This window comes from Melanostigma gelatinosum, assembly GCF_949748355.1.
Source record: "Melanostigma gelatinosum genome assembly, chromosome: 17".
NCBI lineage: Eukaryota > Metazoa > Chordata > Actinopteri > Perciformes > Zoarcidae > Melanostigma > Melanostigma gelatinosum.
The window spans coordinates 18,357,580-18,383,887 of record NC_136650.1 but is presented as its reverse complement, the minus strand read 5'-3'; the positions used below and the strand labels follow the sequence as shown (position 1 = coordinate 18,383,887).

Genomic DNA, 26,308 nt, shown 5'->3' with positions numbered 1-26,308 from the left:
TGGGTTCATTGATGGACTCGCTGTCTCCAGCATTGACTTGGCTTTCTGCTGCTTTACATTAAAAGCCTACAAAACAAATGACATACTTGTACTGTACCTAACTCGCCCCATTGAGGTCCTGTGGCTACGCCCTTTAAACTATCTCAATGTCCCCGTTCTGCAAGTTTTACAAACCGGTTTTGTTCAAGCTATTCTATTTCCGGCTATGCACGAGAACAGACTACGCTGCTGTAAACAGGCAAAGCGCGTATTCCCGGTGCACTGTACACATGTCCAAAGAATGCTCGTAAAACCTGATTAATTGGACTAACTTAATCTGAAAATGCTACGTTCAGATTACTGCTTGTCATGGTCTTGGGTTTTTGCTAAACCTGTTTCCTGTTTTATTTTTGAAAGTTTTCCCAGGAGGTCAGTTTGAAACATTGAATGGAAGCCACAACACAAAAATTAGATTAGGAGCTGAAGGAGTTTAAAGATCATGTTGTTCCCATCACATGGAAAACTGGGGAGGGGCAGATTAAAACATAAAGTATCTTTTGCTCCTTATACTAAATCTTGTGTCGAGCGTCCATGCTAGAAATATGTCTTGGGATCGATACAAAGAAATGGAAATGTGTCTCATTAGACCACTTTTCTAAGTGCAGCACTCTGCTTCTCTGCTGCTGTTGTGTGCATGTACAAAGCAATCACCTCGTTCATTTTTGAGAATCAATAAACGTTCAAAACTGTGTTTAAACATGCATGTTCTCACGCAATTAACAGAAAATAATACAACAGAAGTTTTGCAAATATGGTAATGAGTAATTTATCCAGTCCTCATAGATCAAGCTCATAATCCTGACGTGTGTGTGTGTGTGTGTGTGTGTGTGTGTGTGTGTGTGTGTGTGTGTGTGTGTGTGTGTGTGTGTGTGTGTGTGTGTGTGTGTGTGTGTGTGTGTGTGTGTGTGTGTGTGTGTGTGTGTGTGTGTGTGTGTGTGTGTGTGTGGTTTACATTGTCAGAAGAAAAGTTATTGCATAATTTCTTTCTTTGTATTGTAGTGAAAAACAAATACAGAACGTGTCACTGCAAAACCACAAAGCTTTCATTTTTGCAAATTCCCCTTTGTGCGGTCTCCTCACGGGGCCTTTCTCGATGGAGTAGCGTGGTTTTCTGAAGTGCTCCAGCTTTCTTGCCAAACCAAAACACTTGGACACGGTCCTGGACTGGCACACTGGCCTTGGATCATAATGAGGTGCATTTCTGCCACATCAGAACCAAGGATCTTTTGTGTCTCTTTCCCCATTGTGAAGTACCAAAGTCAAGGGACATTAAATTGGTAAAACAACTCCAAAATAAACTGTGGATTCAAAGATTCCAACGGGCTCTAGATTGAAGCCTGAGGCAGAGGAATATATTTTCTTTCGTGATTCATGGTGACCACAGTCACCACAAAGTCAACTGCTGCCAACCTCGAACTTAAGTCCAGACATTATGATTTATGGTTTTATTCATGACCCAACAAACCCTCGATGCTCTTTACTTTTATCATAATATTCATTTCTGTTTCAAAACGTCCCCCGTTTTATATGTTGATAATATGCAAAAGAAGCATCTTATTTATGTTTAACTGATTGGACAGAAGGGGAAAAAGCCGCAGTTATGGAGGGCATTTGAATATTTGTTTCCCTGCAGCGCTTTTAGACTATTTCGCCAACAAAAAAAACACAAAGGCATGTCAGGTGCCTGAAGCACGACAGCAGAGCGCAAACAAAAAAAAAAAATGCTGTTGTAAACAGAGGCGCGTCTCGCTGCAGAAAAGGTGATGCGGGTGATCGTCCCCCGAAGCGACTGTTGCTAAAATGAGCAGAACACCCGGCATGAAAAACAAAGGAATCATAGCACGTCTGTGAGCTTTAAAAGCAAGTCATTGCATTTCTGACCACATTCTTTCCAGAGCACAAGTTCGCACTGCAAGTTCTATCCATCCAGACCGAGTACTGATTCTTGGGAATTAGCAGTGAATTGATTGGAGCACACGGCGCTGATCACACTGGGCACATGAAGTGGGGACTCGGGAGTTAGGATCACAGGCAAAAGAACGCCTTGCATTCATTAATATTTCCATAGACCACTTGACACGCCCGTGGAGGAAAATACTGAAGAGGAGCTCTGCCCTACCGCTGGACTGTCTCTAGGCCACAGACACGGGGCCCAAATGTCATTTTAGCTCACGTTTTCCTTCGTCTGAACCGTTCATACTTTTCGCTCACTGCACTGGAAAAGATGAAGCCTAACAGCAAAAGTGGCTGCTGAAAGCGTGCGTCACATTGTCAAATATAACTCAAATCACCATGGAAACTGAGTAACAGTGTGTATCAGTGGGTGGTTCTTTTTTTCCACACACACACACTTTCTTTTCATTCCTCTCCTTGTGTCTCTCTTCACCAAAATATATACACACACACATTTCTGGATAATAGCATCAGTCTGAAAATGTTTTGGAAAGTGCTGCTGGCTTATCTGGTCTTTTTTTACTTGTAAAGTTTGGAATCAAGAACATGAAAGGCGTTCGATGGATTCCAACTCCTTTTTCTTTGTCCTCTACTCTGTGGTCTAAACGAGTTTTGGGGCGAGCAACAATCCACCACTGACTCAAATCAACCACAGAAGACACCTTTCAAACACCTCGTGTAGCAATGCAGGTACACCTGGGCAGAGCTTCTAGAGAGGGACGGCACAGGGAACATACACAGCCGTAACGCAAGCCATTTCAGTTTAATCTCTATTCATTTGATGACGTTGTTAAACTGCTTTACAGCAGTTGTTTGGCTTGTACATGGAAGCTGTTGCCTGGCTAAATACAGGATAATAGATTGCATTTTAGGCTGGGAAGGCATTAAGTGTGTATCTACTTATATGGATCAATATCTAAAATCAGAGTGCAGGAGATTTTTCAGTGGAAAACTCACTGATTTATAATGTAATAGTGAATTATGTGCACTCGTGTATACAACTCGTTCATTTTTCTCGGGGAAAAATGTTCTGTGCATTGTTTGTCCTTTTGCAATGTTGGTGACTTAAGTAGGTCCACTTTTAGCAGACTAAATTTGGAAATGCATTCTTTTCTCTATGTTCAGTGTTCGTCACAACCCTAAATGGTGCATTTCAAAACCCACTGTCCACAGTGTGGAAATATCTGCATTAACTTCTTAAAGGGGCCCGTGGAGTTTTCTTGGCCACTAACAAGTTTAGTTTATATGCAGTACAACTCAGAGACACAGTAAAACATTTGCAAAAGATTATTGTTGTTGTTATTTTTTTAAACATCCATGTTTACCAGTTGATTGTCTGCCTTAAATGGCGCATTACAGCACATCTAGGTGTGTTACCGCCACCTGTTGATCAGTGTAAAAGTGTGTATTCTGTAAATATCCTGTATTTAGCAGGCAACAGCTTCTATGTACACGCTAAACAACTACTGTCAAGTAGTTCAACAACATCATAAAATAGTGTGTGTGTGTGTAACAGGCGGTTAACCAGCTACCAAAATAGCATGTGTGCGTGCATAGAGGTCGCAGGACAATTGTTGTGGGTTTTGACAGTCTGCTCATTTCTCATCCCCACATCTGGACCCATGTAATGAGTCCTTTCCTTTCTATGCTGCACGTTGATTGTGGGTTCAATGCAGCATCTCTAAAAAGAAGTCGGACAGCTCACAGTGTTCCCTCGTCATAATAGTTATTAAACACGCTTTGTGGTGATGATTGTGTCGCGTGTTCCCAGGTTTCGTCAATGTTCTCATAACTAATGATGGCTTAAGACTGCACACATAATGAATAAAAGCGGCTTGTCCTTTCAATGAGCATTGTAAACTGTATGTTTGTAAGATTGTAGAAGTGTTGATGGAGAGCAGGAGGAGACGGAACTGAGCTTTAACCGGCGGAGACTCAGCCTCTGCAAACAAATGAATACAAATCAGACCTGAAGAGAATATGAGCAAGCAAATGTGCCAATTAGCATGACACACAAATAGGACTTGATTATGTTGCACTGTTGTGGATGGACGGTATTATTAAAACAATAATTCAGACTAAAAGTGCGGCCTTGCATTCGCCCCAGATGAGTTGCATATGTGCGCGCACGTATCCCGTATCCGTGTGCACACTTGTTTCTGTGTTGAAGTTGAAGAGTGCTATAGAGGAGAAGCATTCCCATTCGAGTGCCCATTAAGTCTGATTACACGTGATTGCGGTCTGTCGGAGAACGATGGCCTGCCCATTAATGACATAAACAAATGCGTTCCCTTCTCACTCTCGTCATAGGAAAAGCCCCTCCTGCTTTTTTTTGGTTGGTCTTCTTCTTCTTCTTTCTTAACATAACTTCCATTGATTTTTGGCAAAACACCAAACTTGCAAGCATTTCTGCTTCCCTGCACATGTCGTGTTGTCATAGTTGCTTTATTTATGGCAGATTTCCTTCAAAATGTTGTTCTTCTCTTCAGGGGCTCACACACACACACACACACACACACACACACACAACAAAAAGATATATTGCCCTATTTGAGGGTCCAAAAGGGAAAATAAATGGATACCGGGATTTCTCCGCCCGTGGGGGCGTAGCGGGGGGGGGGGGGGGGTGTAAGTATTTGTAGTGGTAACCACATGTGGCAACCACCAGAGGTTACTTTAAAGCCGCTGTGTTGAGGAAAGTGTTGCATATAGGTCATGTGAGCCGGATGTAGTGATCTGACTACATCCTGCCACACGTACCGCACAATAGGCATTAAAACTGTGTCTGTGCTTCACTGTGACATCTTTACTTCCTTTTAAATATCCTCTTCTGACTTGTGATTTCAAGGAGACAATGAGGTTTGTATGTGTTTTTAATGTCTTTGTCCTCACAGTGAGAAGCTTTTAAACTTTAAAATGCCGTCGGGTTAACTTTTGATGCCATGGCAACATGTCTGCCATTGTTTCTAGCCTTCCTGATGACCGACTGGTTTTTCGTAGCTGGACTGTGATTTTCATCTCAGTTGCTCATTAGCTTGACTCTGCTCCGTTTGTGTGTTTTTGTAGGTGTTTCTCTCGGGGAGCTCAGCAGCTCCTCAGCGCTGCCTGGAGTCAGACTTCACCACTTCCTCTGGTAAGACCTTCATCTTGCTCAATTCCATACAGACAGAAACCTGCAGCCTGCCAATACACAGTCTCCCCCCCCCCCCCCCCCCACTAGACCTCCCTGCTGTGGCCAAGACACCCACACCCACACACACACAGAAAATCAGGGTCTAGCTGTGGCGAGTCGTGATGTAAATGTAATGAAGCTCAAATCCTGGTCGTGATCCAGGATAAATCATTATGTGCCAGACTGGGGATCTGTCTGTTGACGCTGTTTCTTGTCTTTGGGACTGACAGCAGCAGACTGTGCATGTTTTGTCACAGGGCTGGGTCATGTCGGGCAATTTTTTTTTTTTTTTTTCAAAGCACATTTTTTAAAGTTAGTCAATCTCACCTCAAGATCCATTTCGCAGCTGTGTTTTGGAGCTTTTGGGGAAATCATGGATTTCATCAGGAATTAGAATTCTAGATGTTTTCAACATGAACGAGAAGTCCTTTAAGTCCGAACTCCAATCAAAGCGCAACACGAACATGTTGACCGTCACATGGGCGCGTTGGAACAGCATGCCGGCTATGAAGAGCACATAACGCAAACGCTTCCCCTACAGGCTCAAAGCTGCTGTTCATTCAGGTGCAGTGGAAAACTTGCTTCACTCAGCACCCATTTTAAAACAGCTGATGCATCAGAACCTCACTGCGATTGATTTAATGTCCGCTAATCAGGAAGAAACAAAAACAAAAAAAAATTATGAAATTGTTGTGACCATTGAAGACAGCTGCTACATTTACTGCAAAGGCTTGCGTTGCTATGAATCGGGACAGAAGCAGCATTGCTTAGTGTATGTCGTGCAAGCAGGGAAATGTATGTGGCCGCTTATTAAAAAAGAAGACAAACAGACTGGCGTGTAGCTCAGAGGAGGTGTCAGAGGGGAAACAAAAAGGCCTCCGTCTGCACGCATAAAATAGGAGAATGTGTTGCAGCTAAAGATGTAACGATGATAACGTGGATGCCAAACATCATTTATGAGTCTGTAGGTGACTTGTTGGCTGCAGCTGTCAGCCATTCGTCACGACTGTGTTCTCCCTGCTGGCCGTTATAGCACTGCATGGATTATTGGTTGTAATACTACCGCTGTATTATTTGGACACGCTGGGCTCGCTCAGTCTCCGGTGATGGATCATGCTCATGACTGTGCACAGTGTAACAGGAACACTGTAGCATTTCCAAAATGCACCCGATAGCCCCCCGTGTATCAGCGATCCTCTCTGACATTGCGGCTGTGTGCTTTTTTTCTTTCTTTTTTTTTTTTTTTTGTTTTCCCCGGCAGCTAGAGAACTTAATGCAATATGATAAGTGCACCGCAGACTCCCGGCACAGTCATTCGGGTGATTCCTCTATCAGCTTGAATTCTTTAATGAAAACACCATCTGCTGTCCTTTTTGTGATACCAGTTGCCATGATGATGCACCTGTATCACGTTGCACAGTGTGATGCAGCTTCGTAAATAAAGTATTAGAGAGCTCTAATTATAATGGTGGGTGGATCAAGATCGAGTCATCTGAATTCGACCTCAAATAAGATGCATGTTGGTCAAAGCCCGTGACTGATGTTTACCGCTGCTTGTCCGGTGTTGATTCACGATGCAGGCAGACATTACGCACGATGAGACTACGAGTGACGACTGTTGGGGTGTCTGATAGATTTGGACTTTTCAAAACGGCTAAAGCCATCATTTCTTATTACAGCTGAATGTGGCATCTACTGCTTGTCTTGTTTTTTTTGCATTCGTTGTACTTCTGTTTGTTTGTATAAAGCAACAGCGTAAAAACACTCCATTGAAAGTTAAAGTCCTGCATTCATAATAAACTGAGTAAAGCAGTACAGTAGATTAATACTTGATGCATTAATACTGATGCATCAATGTGTACGCAACAATTTATAAACTGTTCGCTATTTTAGTCCAGTGGTTTCTGACAAATGCATTTTACCAAATTGGCAACAACAGATATTAGATTTATTCTCTGAGACCAAAGTTTTATCTTCCAAAAATAATTATACCATACATTTAAAACGCTAGGGAGACGTAAGAGCCAACAAGGAATTATCAAAGATAACACTGATCTCCACAGGTTGGTTATTTGGACCCTACTTGAAGGGTAATTTCAGTGTTCTGGACCTTATTTTCCTGTGTTTTTGCATCAAAGTGAGTACTAGTGGGTACAAAACATTTAGACATTTGGCCAGTATCAAGTAAACGGGCTCCTCGCTGTCGATGTACATCCACTAAAAGTGCTCGTTTTATTTTGCCAGTGACGGGCTCAGATTGTTATTATTAGTGAAAGGAACCACAGAGGAAGAAAACATCTTTCTTCCCTTTTTTCTTTCTGCGGTTTATTTGATAATTGTGTCCACAGTGGAAATGTGAGCGGGAGTTGGAGACCAGGAGTGCTGGTGTTTGTTCTGTTGGAGTACACAAAGTGTAGCTTCGTGTTATCTAAAAGATTGTCAATGTCATGGCTGAATATTTAGCTGATTTCCACAATGTGGATGCAGCGGCAGATTTCAGAATGAGACTTCTCCGAGCGAGACTCGGTTGGACACGTTGACAAACAGAAAGCGAAAGGTAAGTTGCAATTCAGCCCCAAGCCAACGTCCACACATTCACAACGGACCACGTTTACTTCCAGATGTAAGCCTAAATGAATAAATATTCACATCTGTAGCCTTTATGCATGTTTGAGGTGTTCTTTAGAGCTCAGGCCGACTTGTGTTAATCACCACGAACCTCTGGTAGTTCTGAGTAACTTCATCACTCGACGTAGAATCAACTCGGGCAGAGTAGGGGTGACACTATGCTGATCAGAGTACGGTCCTGCTAGCACAGCCTACACTTTTGACCATGTGGTGGAAATGTCAAGTTTCAATTTTTACCATTATAGGAGGTTTCAGTTTCATAGCATCTGCAGAAGTTGTCACAAATTTCAGTGTGAAGTTTTGAAAGTGTTTTGGGACGGAACTATTGACGTGTGAGAAAACCCTGTTGATGCATTGCATCATTCTGTGCTCCTCCTTTAACTAAACGTGCCAAAGTAGAATTGAGTTCACTGGGAATCTGTTTGAAGATGTGAGAGCATGAACATGGTGAGTGTGAAACCTTAAATCTAGTCTTCCACCAAGTCTCTTCCTCAGTGTGACAGTGGCTGGTTTACAGAACGCTCTAATCTAAACAATCCGTTAGTCTGAGAATAACGCTCTCCTAGTGTGAACGTGGGGGATGTTGTCGACACAAATGTGTTTTTCATGACCTTGATGCGAGACTCAAAGAATGTCGAGTTCTTTCGCGCCTCGAGCTTCGGCCCCTATTATGATGACTTGTTGCATTGCCGTGCTTTCCCCTCTCAAAGATCTGTTGCCCTCCTTCATGTTGGCAAAAAGCTTTTACGGGATGGCGCTGGCATTTGAAGAAAGCATGAAAAACGAACTAATAACAGACATGAACTGTTGTGGCAAAGTATATCTGCAGGACTCACGTTGAACGCAAAGACAAAAGAGTGATTCAGAGCATCCTTCATCTGAGATCAACTAGTTTTGCTAGTTTTTGCGAAAACAAAATTATAAAATTGTTCAGACATTTGCTAGATACAGCTAGTCCCATTGCACTCTAGGTAGCAATAACCACGTCATCTGATATTTGGATGCTAATGAGGAAAGATACAGCATGTACTCCATTAGGAGCCTATTTCCTGTTTCCTTCCTTACCCCTAACACGTGTGAGTTATATCACCATGCTTTTTTTTTAATATAAGCTGCTCTGTGTCTGAGTTTTTGCAGGAAATGTTTGTCATGATTCCACTGGAAGGTGTGTGTAGTTGTGTCACAGCTTTGACACAACTACACACACACACACACACAAGCACACACACTATACATTTGAGTGAAGGCCAAAGCTGTCAGAATCTGTATGCAATATGCATTTTACATACCCACACAATCTCATAGCTTAAACAGTCATTCAGTCAGTATCATCGCATCAGTGTCCTTCATATATTTTCATATATATTCAGCTCGTACTGCAGAGCATCAATTGTATTTGCATTATGCTTTCTAAGTGCTGACAGGAGTAGGCGCGGTGAAACATTTGACAAGGCCGTGCTGGTGACGTTTCTTTGTCATGCTGTCATGTTTTATTTGCCGCAGTAGTACATAGTGTTCTCGCACCTCTCGTCGTGCAGGATGTAGTAGTTGTGGTGGAGAAATGAAATGTCCCAGTGTTGAAGAGGAAGTGCTCACCCACACAGCTCCGTCTGCGGCTTTGGCGACCCCTTGAGTCTCTGAAGTGGAAGTGTTTTACATCATCAGTGTCAAGGACAGTCCACGTCAAACTGAGTCACTGACGTCGTGAGACAATGCTATTAAAATGACTCGCTTAGTATTTTTGGCTTTTGCCTTTTCTTAATTTGGCCCCGCTGGCTCCCGTACATTCTCTCAGACTATCATCCAAATCAGATAAAGCAAAAAGAAAAAAAATCAGCTGCTGTCGAGTGTGAACATCTTAACTGATCATTTAGTTTATTTAACCTAAATAAAAAAAGATAAAAAACTCAACAAAGTTAGTGTGAGTCATATATTTTATGCTCGATCATTCATACTCCTCCACAAACAGCAGTATTGAATGAGTCGGGTACCTTTCCGGCTCATGCGTACTGTGGATGAAGCAGTTGAAAGCAACATGCACAGCTGACGATGCTATGCTATGCGACTTAAGCTGTGTTGATGTGTACAGAAAGGCAGCAGTATCCCGTTGTGATGTTTACCCAAGGCCAGCTTGAAGGCTGCTGCATGTTAGCTTATGCTACATGCACACACACGCACCACACCGCACGCACCATGACACATAACTTTCACCGTCCCAGAGTAAACGACAGGGTGCAGTATGAACTGCTCAGCACTTTCACATCAGGAAAAAAAATGCAGGTTCTTTCAGGACTCCATTGCTCCCGGCTATTCCAGGAACGTCGAGGGTAAAAATCAATATTTGCATGTACAGAACAAGCAGACAACATGTGAGACACGCCATAGCTCCTTGCCAAAAGCAGTGTTCCTGTGTTGTCACAGACAGGAAGGAAACCCTTGAGGGTTACTGTCAATTTGACCGATTTTGTTTGTGTGTACTTAAAAAAAGAGAATAAATGAGTTCGGCTTCCTCTGGTCCACAGTATAATCGCACAAAATGTTTGATATTGTTGCCAACATGCCATTCATGTATCTAAAGAAAATCCCGGCGAAGAAAGCACAACTGTGAAGTTTTCTTCCAGTCCAACCACACAGAGTTCAACCTAGTTTCTCTGTTTTTGTATGAAAAAAATCATCAAGTTGCGAAGGCAAAAGCTCGACGCAAAGGAAAAAGGGTGGACTGGAGTGACCCCGCTCATTTCCACCGCAGCTAATTTACGCCCGCGGTAGAAGTCCATTATGGACACTAATGTGCAGAAATGGCAATTAGAGAGCCTCAAAAAGCACTCAGCTGCATGATTTGTCGCTCCCCTCCAAAATAAGTTGCCATCTGTGGACCTCCCATCTGATGAATTTGTCCTGAAATGCCTCCCTGTGACCACATATATCAGGTGCGACTGTTGGGGGTTTTACCTCAAACTTAGTTTCCACTGTTGTGTTTTTTTTAAGCTGCATTTACATGAACATATTTTAGCCCTGGTAATGTCCTTCTAGGGATGCAAAAAGACCCCAACTAATGCTAATAAGGTGTGAGAGTCAGGCACCGAAAGTCCAGGAAGTAAAAGTCATGTTCATTCCCATCATTATACGTTTGTTAGTTGATTGGCAGTCAAAGTGCTTCCCAGTCCTGGGTGGGTGTGAACCTCTTCTGGTTCAATAATCAGTGTTCTTTCATCAAAGGTTAAATCCTTTTACAGCCATTAAAGCCCAAGGAGAGAAGCAGACGATTACTCCCAAGCAACATTGTCCAAAGACATCAGTTGTCTACGTCACCAAGAGCAGCCAATGGTTACACTTTGTAGACACCAGATTACAGTAAAGCCGTTCAATCGCTGCTTCTTTTCCACAGCAATGGGGCTGAAGGGTATGACGTATCTAAAGCCGACCTGATGCAGCCCAGTATCCTAATTCACAATTAAGGTCTAGGGCCAATGGTAAGTGAGAAAGCATGAAGTAGCATGCCAAGTATTACTTACTTGCAATTTCCCCTTGCCTTTTTATTAAATCTAACTATTATCTTTAAACTAAACCAAGTGCTTTCGTTGCCCAAATTATGTCGACAAATGATACAAGAATGCCTTCAAATTGACTTTTTGATTCACACAGAAAATGACTTTCCCAGACAACAATACTGTGTTGTCAATTACTTTTTTATGGAAACTTATTCTCTCCTGGACTATGTTTGTTTTGGATTTATCACAAATACTTTTCGAGTCAAAGTCTGCAGAACCCCTTGTATGGAGGAGGCCACGGTGGATGAATAGGCCAACCCTATAACCGACTTTCACCCAGGAGACCGCTGTTTGTGTCCTGTGTGAATCAAAACGTCTATGTTGACGTATTTGACATTATATGTAACTTAAGTTCCAGAATAAAACTTATTTTAAGCCAAACCATGATCTTTCACTGAACCAAATCAAGTAGTTCTGTTGTGTTTTTAATTTATTTTTAATTTACAAAGTTTACCACATGTTTAAAACAGTTTCCCTTCAAATATAATTAAGAATGAGGTTTAGTTGTATGGGAATGTAACTTTTAGGGGACAGGGTTGTCTTAAAAATACTTTAGACTGTCTCCCGTGAAGCAACCATTCATAATAGAGGAGCCAACAGTCGGGAGACGCTCATCTCCCCTCAACATGCGGCCCAACTGTTTACTCAGCCACTGTGTGTGATATAGATTACTGATAATGTCCCCGTGAGGAGTTTCACTTCTTATTATGACTTGCAATCATCTTGCTCTTCTGTCTATATATGTGCGCTACATTGTCTTGTTTTTTTTCCTTCCATCTATCGTCATATTTTTTTCCAGCCAGAAAGTCTTCGGGCATCCGTCTGTCTGTCTGTGGCCTCATTAGAGCTTCAGAAACCTGTTGAATGGATGAACCAGCGTTCGGGCCTCCCCCAGCTGTTGTCTGGATGTTAAATGCTCTCGAGGGTGAAAAGCAGCAAACCGAATCATAGTTTCCTGCAATGCTTTTCAAGCCAGCTGTTCTTCCAGTGCAGAGGAATGACGAAAGCTGTAAATTCTGAGCTTGACTGTGAGATTTTGTAAGCACACAGGCTAAGTTATAAAAATGGAAGTCACTGGTTGGTTGGTTAAACAGTTGATTTATCACTGGGTTGAATTAGAGGTTTTTTTTATCATCTCGATGTGTAAAGACTTGACGGACGACATGCTATGAGGTTATTTCATGTCTTCATTTCATGAGGTTTGTGTCTTTGGATTGACACAGAGGCACAAAGCATTTTCATTTGTTCATTTGTTGCTCTGTGCAGCTATGATTTGTATTTCTTGTCTGAAAAAGTTTGATTGAATGACGCGATGTCTTCAGACCCTCATACTGTACCAGTGAAGACGAAATGCTTTTTAATGGACATGAAACCTTTTTAAATGTTGCAGTGAGAAATAATCTGATTATTACACGGTTTTCATTTTGACTTTTTATGGCAATGAAATGGTTCTTGTGCCTTTTTGTAACTATACATTCAACATGATGAAAAATGCTGACAATCTGGATTTGATGCTGCAGCATTCGAGGAAAAGATACTTTTCTCAAATGATGTTATTTGAAGTGGAAGCCTTGTCTAACTGGACTAGAATATTTTAGAAAGGGAATAGAACTTTAAAAGAACAATCCAAGATTTTAGGATCTGTTTGATTGATGCCGAGTCATCTTATTCCTGTGCATCCAGTACAGATATACTGAATCTAACCCCATCTGTGACGTTAGCATTTCGTATGTGAATCTGTACGTTGGCTCCCATCAGTCACTTTCTCTTATTTGTTAGCGGGTTGTGCCTTGAAAGGTATTTTGGGGATCTCACAGAGGTCTGCTTTCCGGGTGCAAAACATATGTTCAAATTCAACGTTTCCACAAGTTCTAACATGCAATGCCGTTTCAACCGTTTTATCATTGTGAGCAGACAACAGACAAATACCTGCAAGTGCATATTTCTAGATTACTTCATAAGCTGAATGCTGAATTTCTACTAAAATGAATGTGCGACGTTCTCCCACTGCTAAATGGCAGTTAATAGGACAGAAAGATTGAAATCAACCCGAACACAGTGCGTACGTAATCAAACTCAGTAAGAATGTTTCCCATCAAATCATTTTTTCTGATGTCCTCAATGCATGCAACTTCGTGTGCGTGCGTGCGTGCGTGCGCGTGCGTGCGTGCGTGCGTGTGTGCGTGTGTGTGTGTGTGTATTCCTGATGAACGACAGCAGATCACTGCGAGACACTCTGCTTTGCCTCAAATCAGCTGCCTGATTAAAGATCAACACATGCTGCTCGAACATTTCCACTGTGATAGAGACGCCTCAGACTTATCACTTCTAAAGAATTGTGAGGTTATGTAAACTGGCTTTCCATGTTTGACCACTAGATGTCATCCAGCCATAACATCTGAACAGTCGGTGTGCAAGACTCCCTCTGATAAAGAAACGACACAGAAATATCTGCATCCCTGAATGTTCTGTGAGATGCAAACAAGAAGCATCAAACACCTCTTTTGACCCGTCTCGTCGAGCTAGAGAGGCTGGTTACATCCAGTTAGTGGCACTTTTTCCTCTTCACACACACAACTTTAGTTGATTGTTAAAATGGCAGAGTGGGAATGGACAAGCTGCAAGTACAACATACACAATTTCAAGATTTCAAGTGTTGTCGGCTATTCTATAAGTAATGAACAGAGGGATTGATGGTTTCGTGGCTCTGTGTTTCAGCTAGGTCGGTACCCAGATGTCTGAGGAGGCTCTGAGGATGACGTCTTGGCCTTGAACCCCACCAGCATGTCAGGTAAGATGTCTGACCTGATTACCCCAACACACACTCGCAGCCTCACCCCCCCCCAGATTTATTCCAAATAAGATTTATAGTGTACCGAGAGTTGATATTTCAAGCAATATTCACAAAACCTAAATGCGACCTTTCAAAACAACAATGTTTCCCCTGAATTATATTCCTGTCAGGCTAGAAAAGACTCGGCAACTAGACTGTCATGAGACAGTAAAACGGATGTTAATTGTTAAAATGACAAATGTAATTCCAGCCTTAAATGGCGCACAACTTTTGTACCGCTGATCATGTAAAGAGGGCGTCAGGCAAACACCATTTGCATCCTAATTTAACGGATTAGTGACGAGCTGTCCTCTCCAGCAGAAGACCCTGCTTACTGTAAGACGCAGTGGCCAGTGTCCTCCGGCAGCAGGAAACCTTTGTGGTGTGAGGGAAGATAAAATCCACCAGAAAATCAGTTTAAATCAAATGTCTCCGTCTTTAAAAGATAGTATTTTAAGCCAAAATTATTGTCTCAGAGTTACAGTTGAACACAATGCTTTTACTGAATATATATTAAGTGTTTTATTATTTAATTGCCGAATGATTTCAGAGTTAAAATGTGTCAGTTTGAACTTATAAAGCCACTCTGCACCACTTTACCTCCTTTTCCCACCCCTTAGCCGTTGATTCATTCAGAGCACACTAGGAAAGTAGACTCCACTTGCACACGTAAAAAGCCGTTTAAAGGGCCGAGGCTGGTAATGTATGCCATGCACCTGTCGCTGTCCTCAGACAGACGGTCCTGTGCATTTCCCTGCCGAACATAGTCGGTGTACACGGCGAATTGGCCGTGACCAATGGATTTAGCCGGTGAGCCCGCTGATCCGTCGCGTATGCTATCGACCGCGGCATAGTAAACCGACACGAGCTTACACGCATCGCAGGAGGAGACAAATCCTCATTCGCTGTAACGCCAGACTAACGCCAACAAGATGCTGTGACAAAGTGATGTTTCTGATGCTTCGTTCACTTTAACCTGCTGTTTTATTGGCATCTGATTGTGTAATCCTTTGATTTGATGTGAAGAGAAGGGGGGGTGTCAGTCTGCCTCTCTCACCTGTTTCACTGAGCAAGTAGATTTTTGTTTTTTTTAAAGTGCCTCTCCCATCTATTTTAGAGCCAGCAGGAAATTGCTCCCCCGGCTGGAAAGATGAGGCCATTCAAAATGGTAATATTTATCCTCCCTCTCAGCACTGCTTTTCCTACTCTCTGTCAGTCTGGGTGAGCTTTGGAAACTGTGCTCGAGCTTTTCACTAACGACTGAGAAGCTGTTTCCGAATTTTAACCTCTTTCACATTTTTGCTTTGAATGTTGTGAAAGTGCCTTGAGACATATTCTGCTCATTTCGAGGTCCATGCTTATATTTGACGTGCTTCGATGTTCAAACGGCTGTTTCTCGTACTGTCTGTCTGAATAGAACTGTGTTCACGCTCCTGTCTGACACGCTAAGTTGTAGCGCATTTCAACGGGATTGCATCGCCAGGCAAGAGTTAGGTCCATGTGCACTTCCTGTCAGCTGATGTCCTTCCCGTACACTGCACCAATGAACATACTTTTGACAATATATAACCGAAAATAAACACGGACACATTTAAAACTGTGAAACAGTGTGTATGTTGAATCGAATAATTGGAATAGGATTGAGCGTTTTGATAATTTCACAGTATTTACATATAGCACTTAGACCTGCTATAATAAACGTCTCACTTTTTTCCATATTGGACCTTTATGATAAAACTCAAGAGGTATATTTCTGTGCTAAAACATCGATAAACCTGTTGAAAAAGCATCAAAGAATAGCCTGAAGTCACTTTACTTTAACGGTAGACGTTTGCTAACTCTTTTGCTTTCCCACATAATCATTAATGGGAGTATACGCATGCAGTGGAAGCCTTCCCCTTCCCTCTCCATCTCTGCTTTCCTCATTCTGAACCTACTCCGCACTGATTGCTGGTGCATTCAAGGACGCTTCAGTCAGTGTTGTTACAGCTTCATATGACCTTTTCATAGAGGTCTGGGCTGCTGTCGATTTGTGTCCTCGAGCAAGACACTTGACCCCAAAATTGCTCCCGTAGCTGTGCCTACGGTGTAGAAATGTGATATCATCTGAATTGTAAGTCGCTAGGAAAGAGCTACCAGACAGAGCCAGAGATACTAAGAAAAAGGCTGAGCGCAGGAGTGCGCCAGCAGCTCAGTGGGCAGCAGTGGAGGTGGAGGTGGCGTCAATATGGCCGATATCTCTCGAATACTGAGTTGTTTTTTATATAAGCACCGAATGCATTTGCTTCAGAATGCAGAACATCGTGTGCAAACTCTTTGGTAAATCTCGAGTGTTTAGCACAGCAAAGGATTTTATTAAATCACTACATGATCGATTTGATGTATTAATAAAGTCGTAGCTGTAAATAACACGTCCTCCGTGTGTTCACAGATGAGCTCCAGGGGGATTGTCTACTTTGAATCGTATCTGCTTTAGTTAACACGGCTGGGCTTCATGTACCTTTAAAAAAAATAAAAGTCCATCCTCTTTACACTGGGCACCGCGTGTGTGTGTGTGTGTGTCGAATTAAAGATCTAATATTCTAGTGTTGATTGTGTCTTCATGGGAATGGACTGTACTGTATACATGCAGTTTTCTGGCTGCTTTGCTGCTGATCAGTGTCTATAGAGCAGCTGGCATTTGTCTCTCGATGACGTCATCTCCACAGTCTGTCTCTCAGCTGTTCCACTAAAGGAGATGCTGTCACAAATTCAAACTGAGCTGTGTAATCCAACTGTCCTGAATTTAGAGTCGACTAATTGGTATTCATAAAAGGTGCTTTAGAATTTCTGCAGCATAAAAGACCTTTTTTACTGAGACAATCAGCGCAGTTCAAACAGAAGTAGAGTGCTTTTCGGCAGCTTTGTTGTGGCGTTTGAGTTGGAATTGAATTCTGTGCGTCTCAGGAGAAATCTTGTTCAATGATGTTTGCCTCCAGAAATCTCTGCTGTGATGATTCACTCATTACATCGCTATCTCAGCACTGCAGACTTCTTAAATGAGGTCAACGTGGGGAACGAAAGCAGCGCTGATGAATTGCTCACGACAACAGCCACAGTTACTCGTAGAAGAAGGAGTCCATAGTTGTTTACACGCTAGAAAACTTTCAGAACAGAAATTACAGGACATGTTCTGGATTATTTTTTTAAATGAATTTAGTTCAAAAGAAGAGCAGTATCTAAAATAGATTCTTGCACTTCATTCCAAGGTGCGGGATAATCCTCTCAACCTTGAACCTTCGGCGATGGAAGCCTTCAGAATCAGCTTTATTGTTCCCCTGAGCTTACCCCAAACTTTAAGGAGAAAGGTTGAACAACTAATGAGTCCTTTTCAGGTAACGCAGAGTAGCCGGGGACGTCTGGCAAAGCACATCATGTCAATTGAGGGCCCGGGGTAAAAAGAGATTCCCCACATCCAATAATTACACAGCACCTGCTTTGAACTCCCTGGCCTAAAGTAATCAATCCGGGAGGGCATATATCTGTGCAAAATCCGGCTGCAGGTGCCATCCGGAGGGAAACGATGTCCCTGTTATCCAGACGAGGAAAAGATGATCGTAAAGTAGAAGTCTTTAAGTTATCTAAAAAAGGCCGGCCTGTTGTTTACCTCTACCGTTTGTCAGGAATACCTGGAGCCAAGCTGTTTGTATTTATACTTACTCAGCATAACTTTACACAGGAAGTGTGAAATATTGTCGTGCACGTCCTATTCCAACAAATGTTTACGACAGCAAGGTTGAAGAGAAAAAGATACAACTAACTAACAAAAAGGCAATCGGGGTAAGTAGAGAAATATCTTTATTGTTTAAAATGTATCGTAGATTGTGCTATTTTGAAAAGACTCAAATGTATTCGTGTGTTCGTTTGTATCTACTAAAAGTGATGCGTTTGTGACTGAAAATACAGACTGTGAATGGATATGAAAAAATACAAAGTAATCTTCAATCAGCTTCTTTTTTTTCCAGAGCTTCCAATCACACGATGTATTTAATGGTAGCTGTGAACAAAAGATTAAAGCGTATAAATTAATCATTTAGATAATTGCAAAAATTAATTTACTCAATTTCTTTATTCATAAATATCTTGTTCAATACCTTCGTTCAAAACTAAATCATTGTTTTTAATAAGGGCATATATATATATATATATATATATATATATATATATATATATATATATATATATATATATATATATATATATATATATGAGAAACATTGAGGTGTTGTGAAGCATAAAATCGAACAGGTGTAGACTTTAATACTGTTCGCTCAGACAACAGATTGTTGAAGTATTGACGGGCGTAACACTCTGTCTGATGGACGCTTAACGTGCGGTTGAGAGTCGAAACTCCAAACAAGATTAGTCCACGGTGAGGACATCACCTCATCAAAAAGTTAAACTGGTGTCAGATTTGCCTCATCGGGCCCGTCTCTTACCAGCTGCTGCATGTTGCTCACATGAACTTGTCACAAAGTCCCACTTATATCATGAATAGAGTCGGTAATCCCATGATAAGCCCTTTTCTTCAGGCAGGTTTTTATAAAGTGGCCGTTGATTCATTCATTTTTGCCTGGTTATCCACTTCATACAACTATGTTCAAAGATTCATTCATTTTGACTGTTTTGTTTATTTGTGGTATTTCGTATTACTAGTACTCGTGGGCGAAGTGTTTCCGTATTGTATCACAATTCCCATAATAGAGTAATTATTAAAACAAGTTTTAACAGTTTTAATTTATAAGTAAAACACTTCAGTGTTCTTGATTAATAATTTGATTCTAGTGCCAGTTCCTGTTTGTTTGTTTGAACACCATATATTGCAGCATTTTTTTCAGTAAATCTTAAGCAACGTCTCCAAAAAATATAAAATAAGTCAGAATTCAGTTCATTTTAGACATTTGTTCTTATTTAAGTTGAAATGAGCTGACTCTCGTATATTGTAATCATTGTTTGCGTGCTCTTTTTAGCACAGCCTCCAGAGTGTCACCCTGCTTTTCACTGCACATATTGCAACGGCTTCACTGACATTAACATTACGCCCGTCTTTGATTGGCCATGAGCGCTTAGAACAGATGCAAATGAACAACAATATCAGACTTTATTTTTTTTAAAGATTTTAGGATTAAAAACTACAAAATCTGATGGCTCAATACCTCAATTTATTTCAAGAATATAAGACCTAACATTCATTTTTGTTGGCGTTGTTTTTGTCTTATTCAAAATAACTGAATTAATTACAGCACATACATTTAGATTTCATTATTTGCATCTTACGAACATTATCAGAAAACGAAATTATAGCTTTTTCCCTGATTTGATTTGCCCATAAATCTAAATACAGTTGGTTTTTATTGTAATTATTTTAATTAATGTTATTGATGGTTATTTATTCTCAGTGATTCATGCATGAAAATACTGTAACGAGTGTTTCTTATTTGCATTCTGGCCATTAGCCGTACGATGGGGGCCAAAGGAATGTTTGTGTCAGTGGTTAAAACTCAGGGTGTGTAAACATAAAACTTCTTAACATCTTGGTTGGAGTAATTATACTGTATGTCACTGACCTACAAAATACCCATAGGATAAGTGAGGGGTTAAAAGTTCATGCTTAAATGGTTCAGCAAGGTATTGTATTAAGGAGAACTAACACTGTATACAGATATGAGAACCCTCTTGAAAAGGCTTTTTAACTAAGTTGTCTTCCAGTCGTGTTATTAGCTGTAGGTGCAACCTGCAAGGTCTTAATCTGTGACAATGCCTCTGTCTGTGACACATTGAGGATTTGTGGAGTGTAAGATTAGAGCTCTACGTCGTCGTAAAGCTCTGCTTCCCAATTTGGCCGTGTGGTGGTGGGTGGGGCAGTTGCGAGGTGTAGTCTGTGGATTCGGTGTCAACACAGCGTCAACCTCTGTGAAGTTTTTTTTCATCCAGACCAGGAAACTTGTAATTGTAATTTTTTTTGGACCAGATTTAAATTTTTTAATAACCTGCTAAGATTTTTCTTCTTGGAGAACGAAGAGTTCCCCCATAACTTTTTATGGTGCTCTGCTGTGGCTCTCTCTACGATGAATTACTGCATACCAGACATGTATGAGATGCCTCACTCGGGGATGGGAGGCTACGCGGTGCAGGGCGGTGGGGAACACTGCATGTACTCGGGCGAGGGACCCGGGTACGGACACTGTGAGCCCCAGCCTCTGCACCATCCACCTTGCATTGACCAACAGGCTTGGCCGCCCAGCCACCACTACTCTTGCTCATACGCGGGTGGCTCTCCTGTATTTAAGAGCGAGTTTTGCAGCATGGAGATCCCTCTTAGTCATTTCCACCATCAGCCTGAATATTTCCCTGAGATCAAATCTGATTTCTCACACCTGCAGTGGATGCAGGAGGTGCACCAGAAAGGTACGACGTCCGGATTGGGATTGTTCACATTTTTGGTACACGATTTAAAATCGACGAATGAAATTCTTTTCTTTTGTGGTTGTCGCTCTGGATTGTGCGTAAAGAATATGGTTTTTTTTTTGGGACATAAAGAATATTTTTGGTAATTAGTGCTAACCCGTCCTTGATCAATGAATAAATGATGTCTCGGGTTTTTGTTTTTTCAAATTAAGTCTGACGAGCGCAAATCCAAGACTTAAGGCATCATGGGGCGGCAAGTCTTTGAGCGGGACTCGGTGCATCTGAGGCGGGCGGGGTTCCTTATTGATTCATGGTGAGGCAACAGAAGGCTGATGCGAGATTCTTAGCAAACCCCAAAAAGGATATTGATCAATTTGTCTCCGGTCATTGAGTCTGCCAGACGTCAAAGCATTGATCTCATTAGGCCAAAGGCCGACTCTTAAAACTGGACGAGGTGTTAACTCGGTTGATTGGACAGTGCTGTCTAAGGAAATCTGTGCTAATCACATGTAAGGTGTCGGATGGACTTACAAGGGTCGGCCTACTTTTAAATCTTCATGTGTGACCTTTCGAAACCACATTATTACGCACCTGCATGTTCCATATGGAAACAGAGGAACAGTTGATACACTGTGTAGATTCGCTTTTTAGCCTTTTATTTGAACCACATTTATTTGTGTAATTTCATTTCACTTTTTCTTACAAGAAAAGGAAAAAAAGGAAGAAGGAAGCAAAACAAGTTGGAAGAAAATACATTTGAAATGTTTTTCTCCCCCGAGATAGTCTGATATTAACCATTTGCTCTTCTCTCCAGGGTACATTCCAAGTTACCTAGACAAGGATGAGCTATGTGTAGTGTGCGGGGACAAAGCCACGGGCTATCACTATCGCTGCATTACCTGCGAAGGTTGCAAGGTAACACGAGCGACTCTTGATTGTTTGCGGCTAATTCTGAGGATTTAGTTGTTTGTTTTCAAGGCATTTCTGAGCATGTGCCTGTCTGCTCTACAGGGTTTCTTCAGGCGGACGATCCAGAAGAATCTCAACCCGTCCTACGCGTGTAAGAACGAGGGGAAATGCGTCATCGACAAAGTGACCAGAAACCAGTGCCAGGAATGTCGCTTCAAGAAGTGCATCGTTGTGGGAATGGCCACCGACTGTAAGTCCGAGATGTCTTCATGTTGTCTGCGTCTTGTTCTGTTTGTTTGTTTCTGTTGATGTGTTTAATGTATCAACTGGGCCGGAGACCACAGAGAGAATTTGCCATCGTGGTTTTTTTTTTTTTTGGTCAGAATTTGGCCCCCAAAAAACAACATTGTTTCAATTTTATTTAGATGAATCGTTTCTTTTGAATATTCGCTGGCTCCAGCTTGTCGAACAATGCTTTTCTCTGGTATGTGTGACAGTGAACTGCTCATCTTTGAGCTGTTATCCAGATACATCAGGGAGAGGGGAAACTGTGCTTGGCTATTATCACTATTTTCTGACATTTTATCGACAAAATCATTAACTGGTCAATTTAGAGATTAATTGGCAAATGAATGAATGATACGAATAGTAATAGTTGCAGCCCTAGTGTAAAGTAGTGGTTTCAGCAGTTTCTATGGGCATTCTGCCACTTTCTTTACCATAACAACTTTTGGAATATCATTGGAACCCTTGGGAAATTAAATGAAGGCAACCAGACTACACTCACTGATTATTAATGACTACTCTTAAAGAGCGCCATGTTGAATGTCATTTTCTAGCGTTTGTTAGTTAATCTCTGCCTGTTTAGGGATTTTAATCTAAGCAACATTGCCCTGTATTTTCAACTACATCACAAATACATCATTCCGTGCTTTTTCCCCATCCACTCCTCCTCCTCCTGATTCCCGTCCACTCTAATTGTCTTTCCCCCCCCAGTGGTGTTGGACGACGGCAAAAGGCGAGCCAAGCGGAAGCTAATCGAGGAGAACCGGGAGCGTCGTCTGAAGGAGGAGCGGCAGAAGACTGTGTTGGACCGACAGGAGCCCACCCAGGAGGAGTGGGACCTCATCCGGATGGTGACTGACGCCCATATGGCCACGAACGCGCAGGGTAACCACTGGAGGCAGAAGCGGAAATTTCTGGTGAGACACCCTCCTCCTCCCTCCCTCCTCACCACAGCCTTCATTGTGTTGATTACCCTGCCTTATCCAAACCACCCCTCTCCCCTGACCTCCCCCTCCCACCCTTCACAGACCCCCCCCTGTCTCCTCCACTTCCACCACAGCCACTGTTCCCCGTGTTAATATGTCCGTGTGTTTTTTTGTATCTCCTTGTAGAGTGGGGAGAATTAGCTGGACGATGGAGAAAAAGTGCGTTCCTCAACGCAGCAGCGCTAATTTATAATGGAGCATCTTATCGTCTCTCTCTTTGCGTCTTACGAAGCAATGATCCTTAATCGCAACGACTAACGACTTGCTTTTTTTGTGCCGTTTCATTTTTCTCTCTTTCTGTTTGTAGCTTTTGATTTCAGACCTCACCCTTTTTTGACTAATTGTCTCTTTTCCTTTCTGTAAAGTCTTATTGCTCTCCAGATTGACTGTTGACTTTATCTGGGTTTCTATGGCACGATCAGAAAGGGCACTCGTTAAAGCGTATCATTGAATTGAAATGTTTTTGGTGTAGTTGCAGTTTTTTGTGAAGGGGTTTTTATACAAGGATCTCGTGTGACGAGGAATTTGCGAAATGTTATTGCATTTTGAGAGAAGTACGGACCTCCGGATAAGTCGCTTTATTCACGCAAATATTGCACTTTCATCACGTTAGCTTGTTGTTGTTTACCCAAACTCTACTGTGAAGTAGTGTTGACGATGCCTTTCGATAAATATAAAAAAAACATTTGGAAATGTTTTTTAAAAGTTCGGTTGATTGAAGTCATACACGCGAGTCGTCCATTATTAAGAATGAATTTCGGTGTAGTCGAGTGCTTCTGAAGTCGTGGTCCTGAGCCTGAATCTTGCCATAGAAACCCATCTTGGATTTCTGCCTTCACACTGTTCTCTATCTGCACACTCTTTCATCTGTCAGTTTTTAACGTGTTTTCTTTTTAGTTGGCTCGACTCGGGTTCTTCATTGAAACTTCACAATTCCTGTTGATTATCCAACAGGTCGAGGAAGCTATGCTTCTTAATGAAATAACATGTAATTTATTCTATACTTCTGACCAGAGTGCAGCGGGGGTGAAGGACACTAAGGTACGGACACAAGTATTTATTGAAATGAATATACTGCCTTTCAACATGTTTACGTGCATAAGACATTGAATTATGTGCATTGGATATACGAGTGTGACATCGCTGTAGTGATGCGTCCCCATTCACATCTTTACATGGTATTGGTCAGGCAAAATATTGTAAACTAAATCAAACCACTCGACTCACTTTCAAGTTGTCGTATCTGACTTTACACTCGTCGTCTTTGTTTCGACGTAATGCTAAGATCAATGCTGTTCTCAATCGTATAAATGTTTCTACGTGCGGTTTTGTTTCATCATGCTGTTAAGACGCTGACCGTCTCTCTTTGTTGTTTTAGCCCGAGGATATTGGTCACGCGTCCATGGTCAATACACCTGAAGGAAACAAAGTGGACATAGAAGCCTTCAGTCAGTTTACAAAAATTATCACCCCTGCCATAACCCGAGTGGTGGACTTTGCCAAAAAACTGCCAATGTTTTGTGACGTAAGTGCAGCAGCTTATTTGATAAAGTTTCATGTAGATGAAGCAGGAAGAGTTCATAATGCGCGGTCGAGCTGTTGGCACGCTATACGGTGGATTTACAGTAAAGCCAACAACGTCCTTGGCCAGTATTGGCTTTTCTAAGGTATTTTGGGAATCAATAACATGAGATTTAAAAAATGTGTATTTCCTATAAAATGTCAAGTATCATCGGGCCTCAAAATAATCATTTTATAACAAATGTTTTGCACTTTTTAGGGCAGAGCATAAAATATTTGTGCTCACTTATAGCGTACGTACGTAAGGTCTTAATCAGTGACGTACGTACAGCTTAATTGAACGGTATTTCAGCCTGAATTTTCTGCTGTTTTTAAAGTGCACACCCATCACTAGATTCTCCATATTCTTCTCCTTTACATATCTCTTCCTCCTCATCGTCAGCTGCCTTGTGAAGACCAGATCGTCCTGTTAAAAGGCTGCTGCATGGAGATCATGTCACTGCGAGCTGCTGTCCGCTATGATCCCGAGAGCGAGACCCTCACGCTCAACGGCGAGATGGCAGTGACGAGGGGTCAGCTTAAGAACGGAGGACTGGGCGTAGTATCGGATGCCATCTTTGACCTTGGCGTGTCGCTGTCCTCCTTCAACTTGGATGACTCGGAGGTTGCCCTTCTACAGGCCGTCATCCTGCTTTCATCTGGTAAGCAGCTGACGTCTGGATTATTGTTGCACATGCACCAATTAGTTCTGCCTCATTCCAGCCTTTTGACGTATTTTTTACAGAACTTTACAAAGCAAAGCCATGATGACAGAAAGAAACGGTGCATTTTAGGAACCAGTGAAGCAGTAGTTTATTATAGGATTGCACACACAAAAGGAAAAACAATCACAAAGCTTCACTTCTCCTGCTGTTTCAAAATCCGTCTTCTTTCCTGAGTAATGCTTTATTCCCTCCTGCACAGATTGCGTGAACCGCTTTTTTTTTTTTTACATTAAATCCATACCAAAACCACAGTTCAATCAATTCATCACCATAATCATTCTGAGGAGCTTTGTCAAGCTGGCTTGGTTTCAGACTCCACCACCATTTCTCTGTGTGACGCTCTGCATCTCATTGAAGATCAATACTGCTGTGTGTGTGTGTGTGTGTGTGTGTGTGTGTGTGTGTGTGTGTGTGTGTGTTGTACATGTAGACATGATGACATGGGGTAAACTGGCCCATCTGTCTTCGCTTCTTGCACACTTACTGTAACCATTAATCAATACAATTTACAAGGCTAAATGGCTGGAAGCAATCAATTTGGATTGAAAGTTTATACTTGGAGCTATAATTAGTATTTTTTAAGTTTACATTGTTTTTGGGGTTGAAAAAGTACAGTTATTTGCCATTTATGGCAGAAAATGAATCGTTCCATTTCATGTCAGACATAGGCCCAGTTTAAGTTTAGGATGTAGATTTACAAAAACAGCCACATGGGGGTTCAGTGAGCCACCTCAACCAATGCAAACTGCACCTGTGATGTCAGGATAGCATCAAATTATCGAGTATATAGAGATAGTATCTACCGATCAACCAAGGTACCCAAGTATTACTCACCCACCAAGTGAATTCATGATTAAGAACACAAAGTACTTGATTCTGTATCGTAACTAAGTACAAATCATGTCACACATTTTGTGACTTTTTATTCCGCTGCAGAAGAACTGGATGCAGCAGCTGTAATGGTCAACATACTAAAGACTGGTAATGCTTTCAGTGCAATTTTGTGCATCAAAGTTTACACAAAAAGCATATTGTGGATTTATTTAGCTGCTGTGAAAGAATCAGAGGATTGCAATCATTGATGACATTCATATGAATGAAACCGGGTGAGACGTTCCGCAAAGAATAATTATGTAATTATGGTTTATCAGAATTTGCGACTCTTCGTTTTGTTTTTAGCGGTGGCCATCATTTCTATCAGTTGTAACTGTACTCATCGC

At 41.7% G+C, this 26,308-nt stretch overlaps 1 protein-coding gene across 2 annotated transcripts in view; it reads left to right on the top strand.

Annotated features, from left to right (window-relative positions):
* Positions 1 to 26,308, top strand: part of thrb (thyroid hormone receptor beta) — a 69,383-nt gene that overhangs the window by 36,629 nt on the left and 6,446 nt on the right. The window contains exons 2-10 of one of the 2 annotated variants that reach the window (XM_079288098.1): positions 5,059 to 5,125; positions 14,062 to 14,134; positions 15,294 to 15,344; positions 21,438 to 21,538; positions 21,635 to 21,782; positions 22,529 to 22,734; positions 23,818 to 23,844; positions 24,182 to 24,328; positions 24,767 to 25,025. In XM_079288098.1, the coding sequence (XP_079144224.1) occupies positions 14,128 to 14,134; positions 15,294 to 15,344; positions 21,438 to 21,538; positions 21,635 to 21,782; positions 22,529 to 22,734; positions 23,818 to 23,844; positions 24,182 to 24,328; positions 24,767 to 25,025 (946 nt within the window). In that variant the 5' untranslated portion in view covers positions 5,059 to 5,125; positions 14,062 to 14,127. Of the gene's footprint in view, positions 1 to 5,058; positions 5,126 to 14,061; positions 14,135 to 15,293; positions 15,345 to 21,437; positions 21,539 to 21,634; positions 21,783 to 22,528; positions 22,735 to 23,757; positions 23,845 to 24,181; positions 24,329 to 24,766; positions 25,026 to 26,308 lie in introns of both variants that reach the window. The other variant, XM_079288097.1, reaches the window with a different exon arrangement.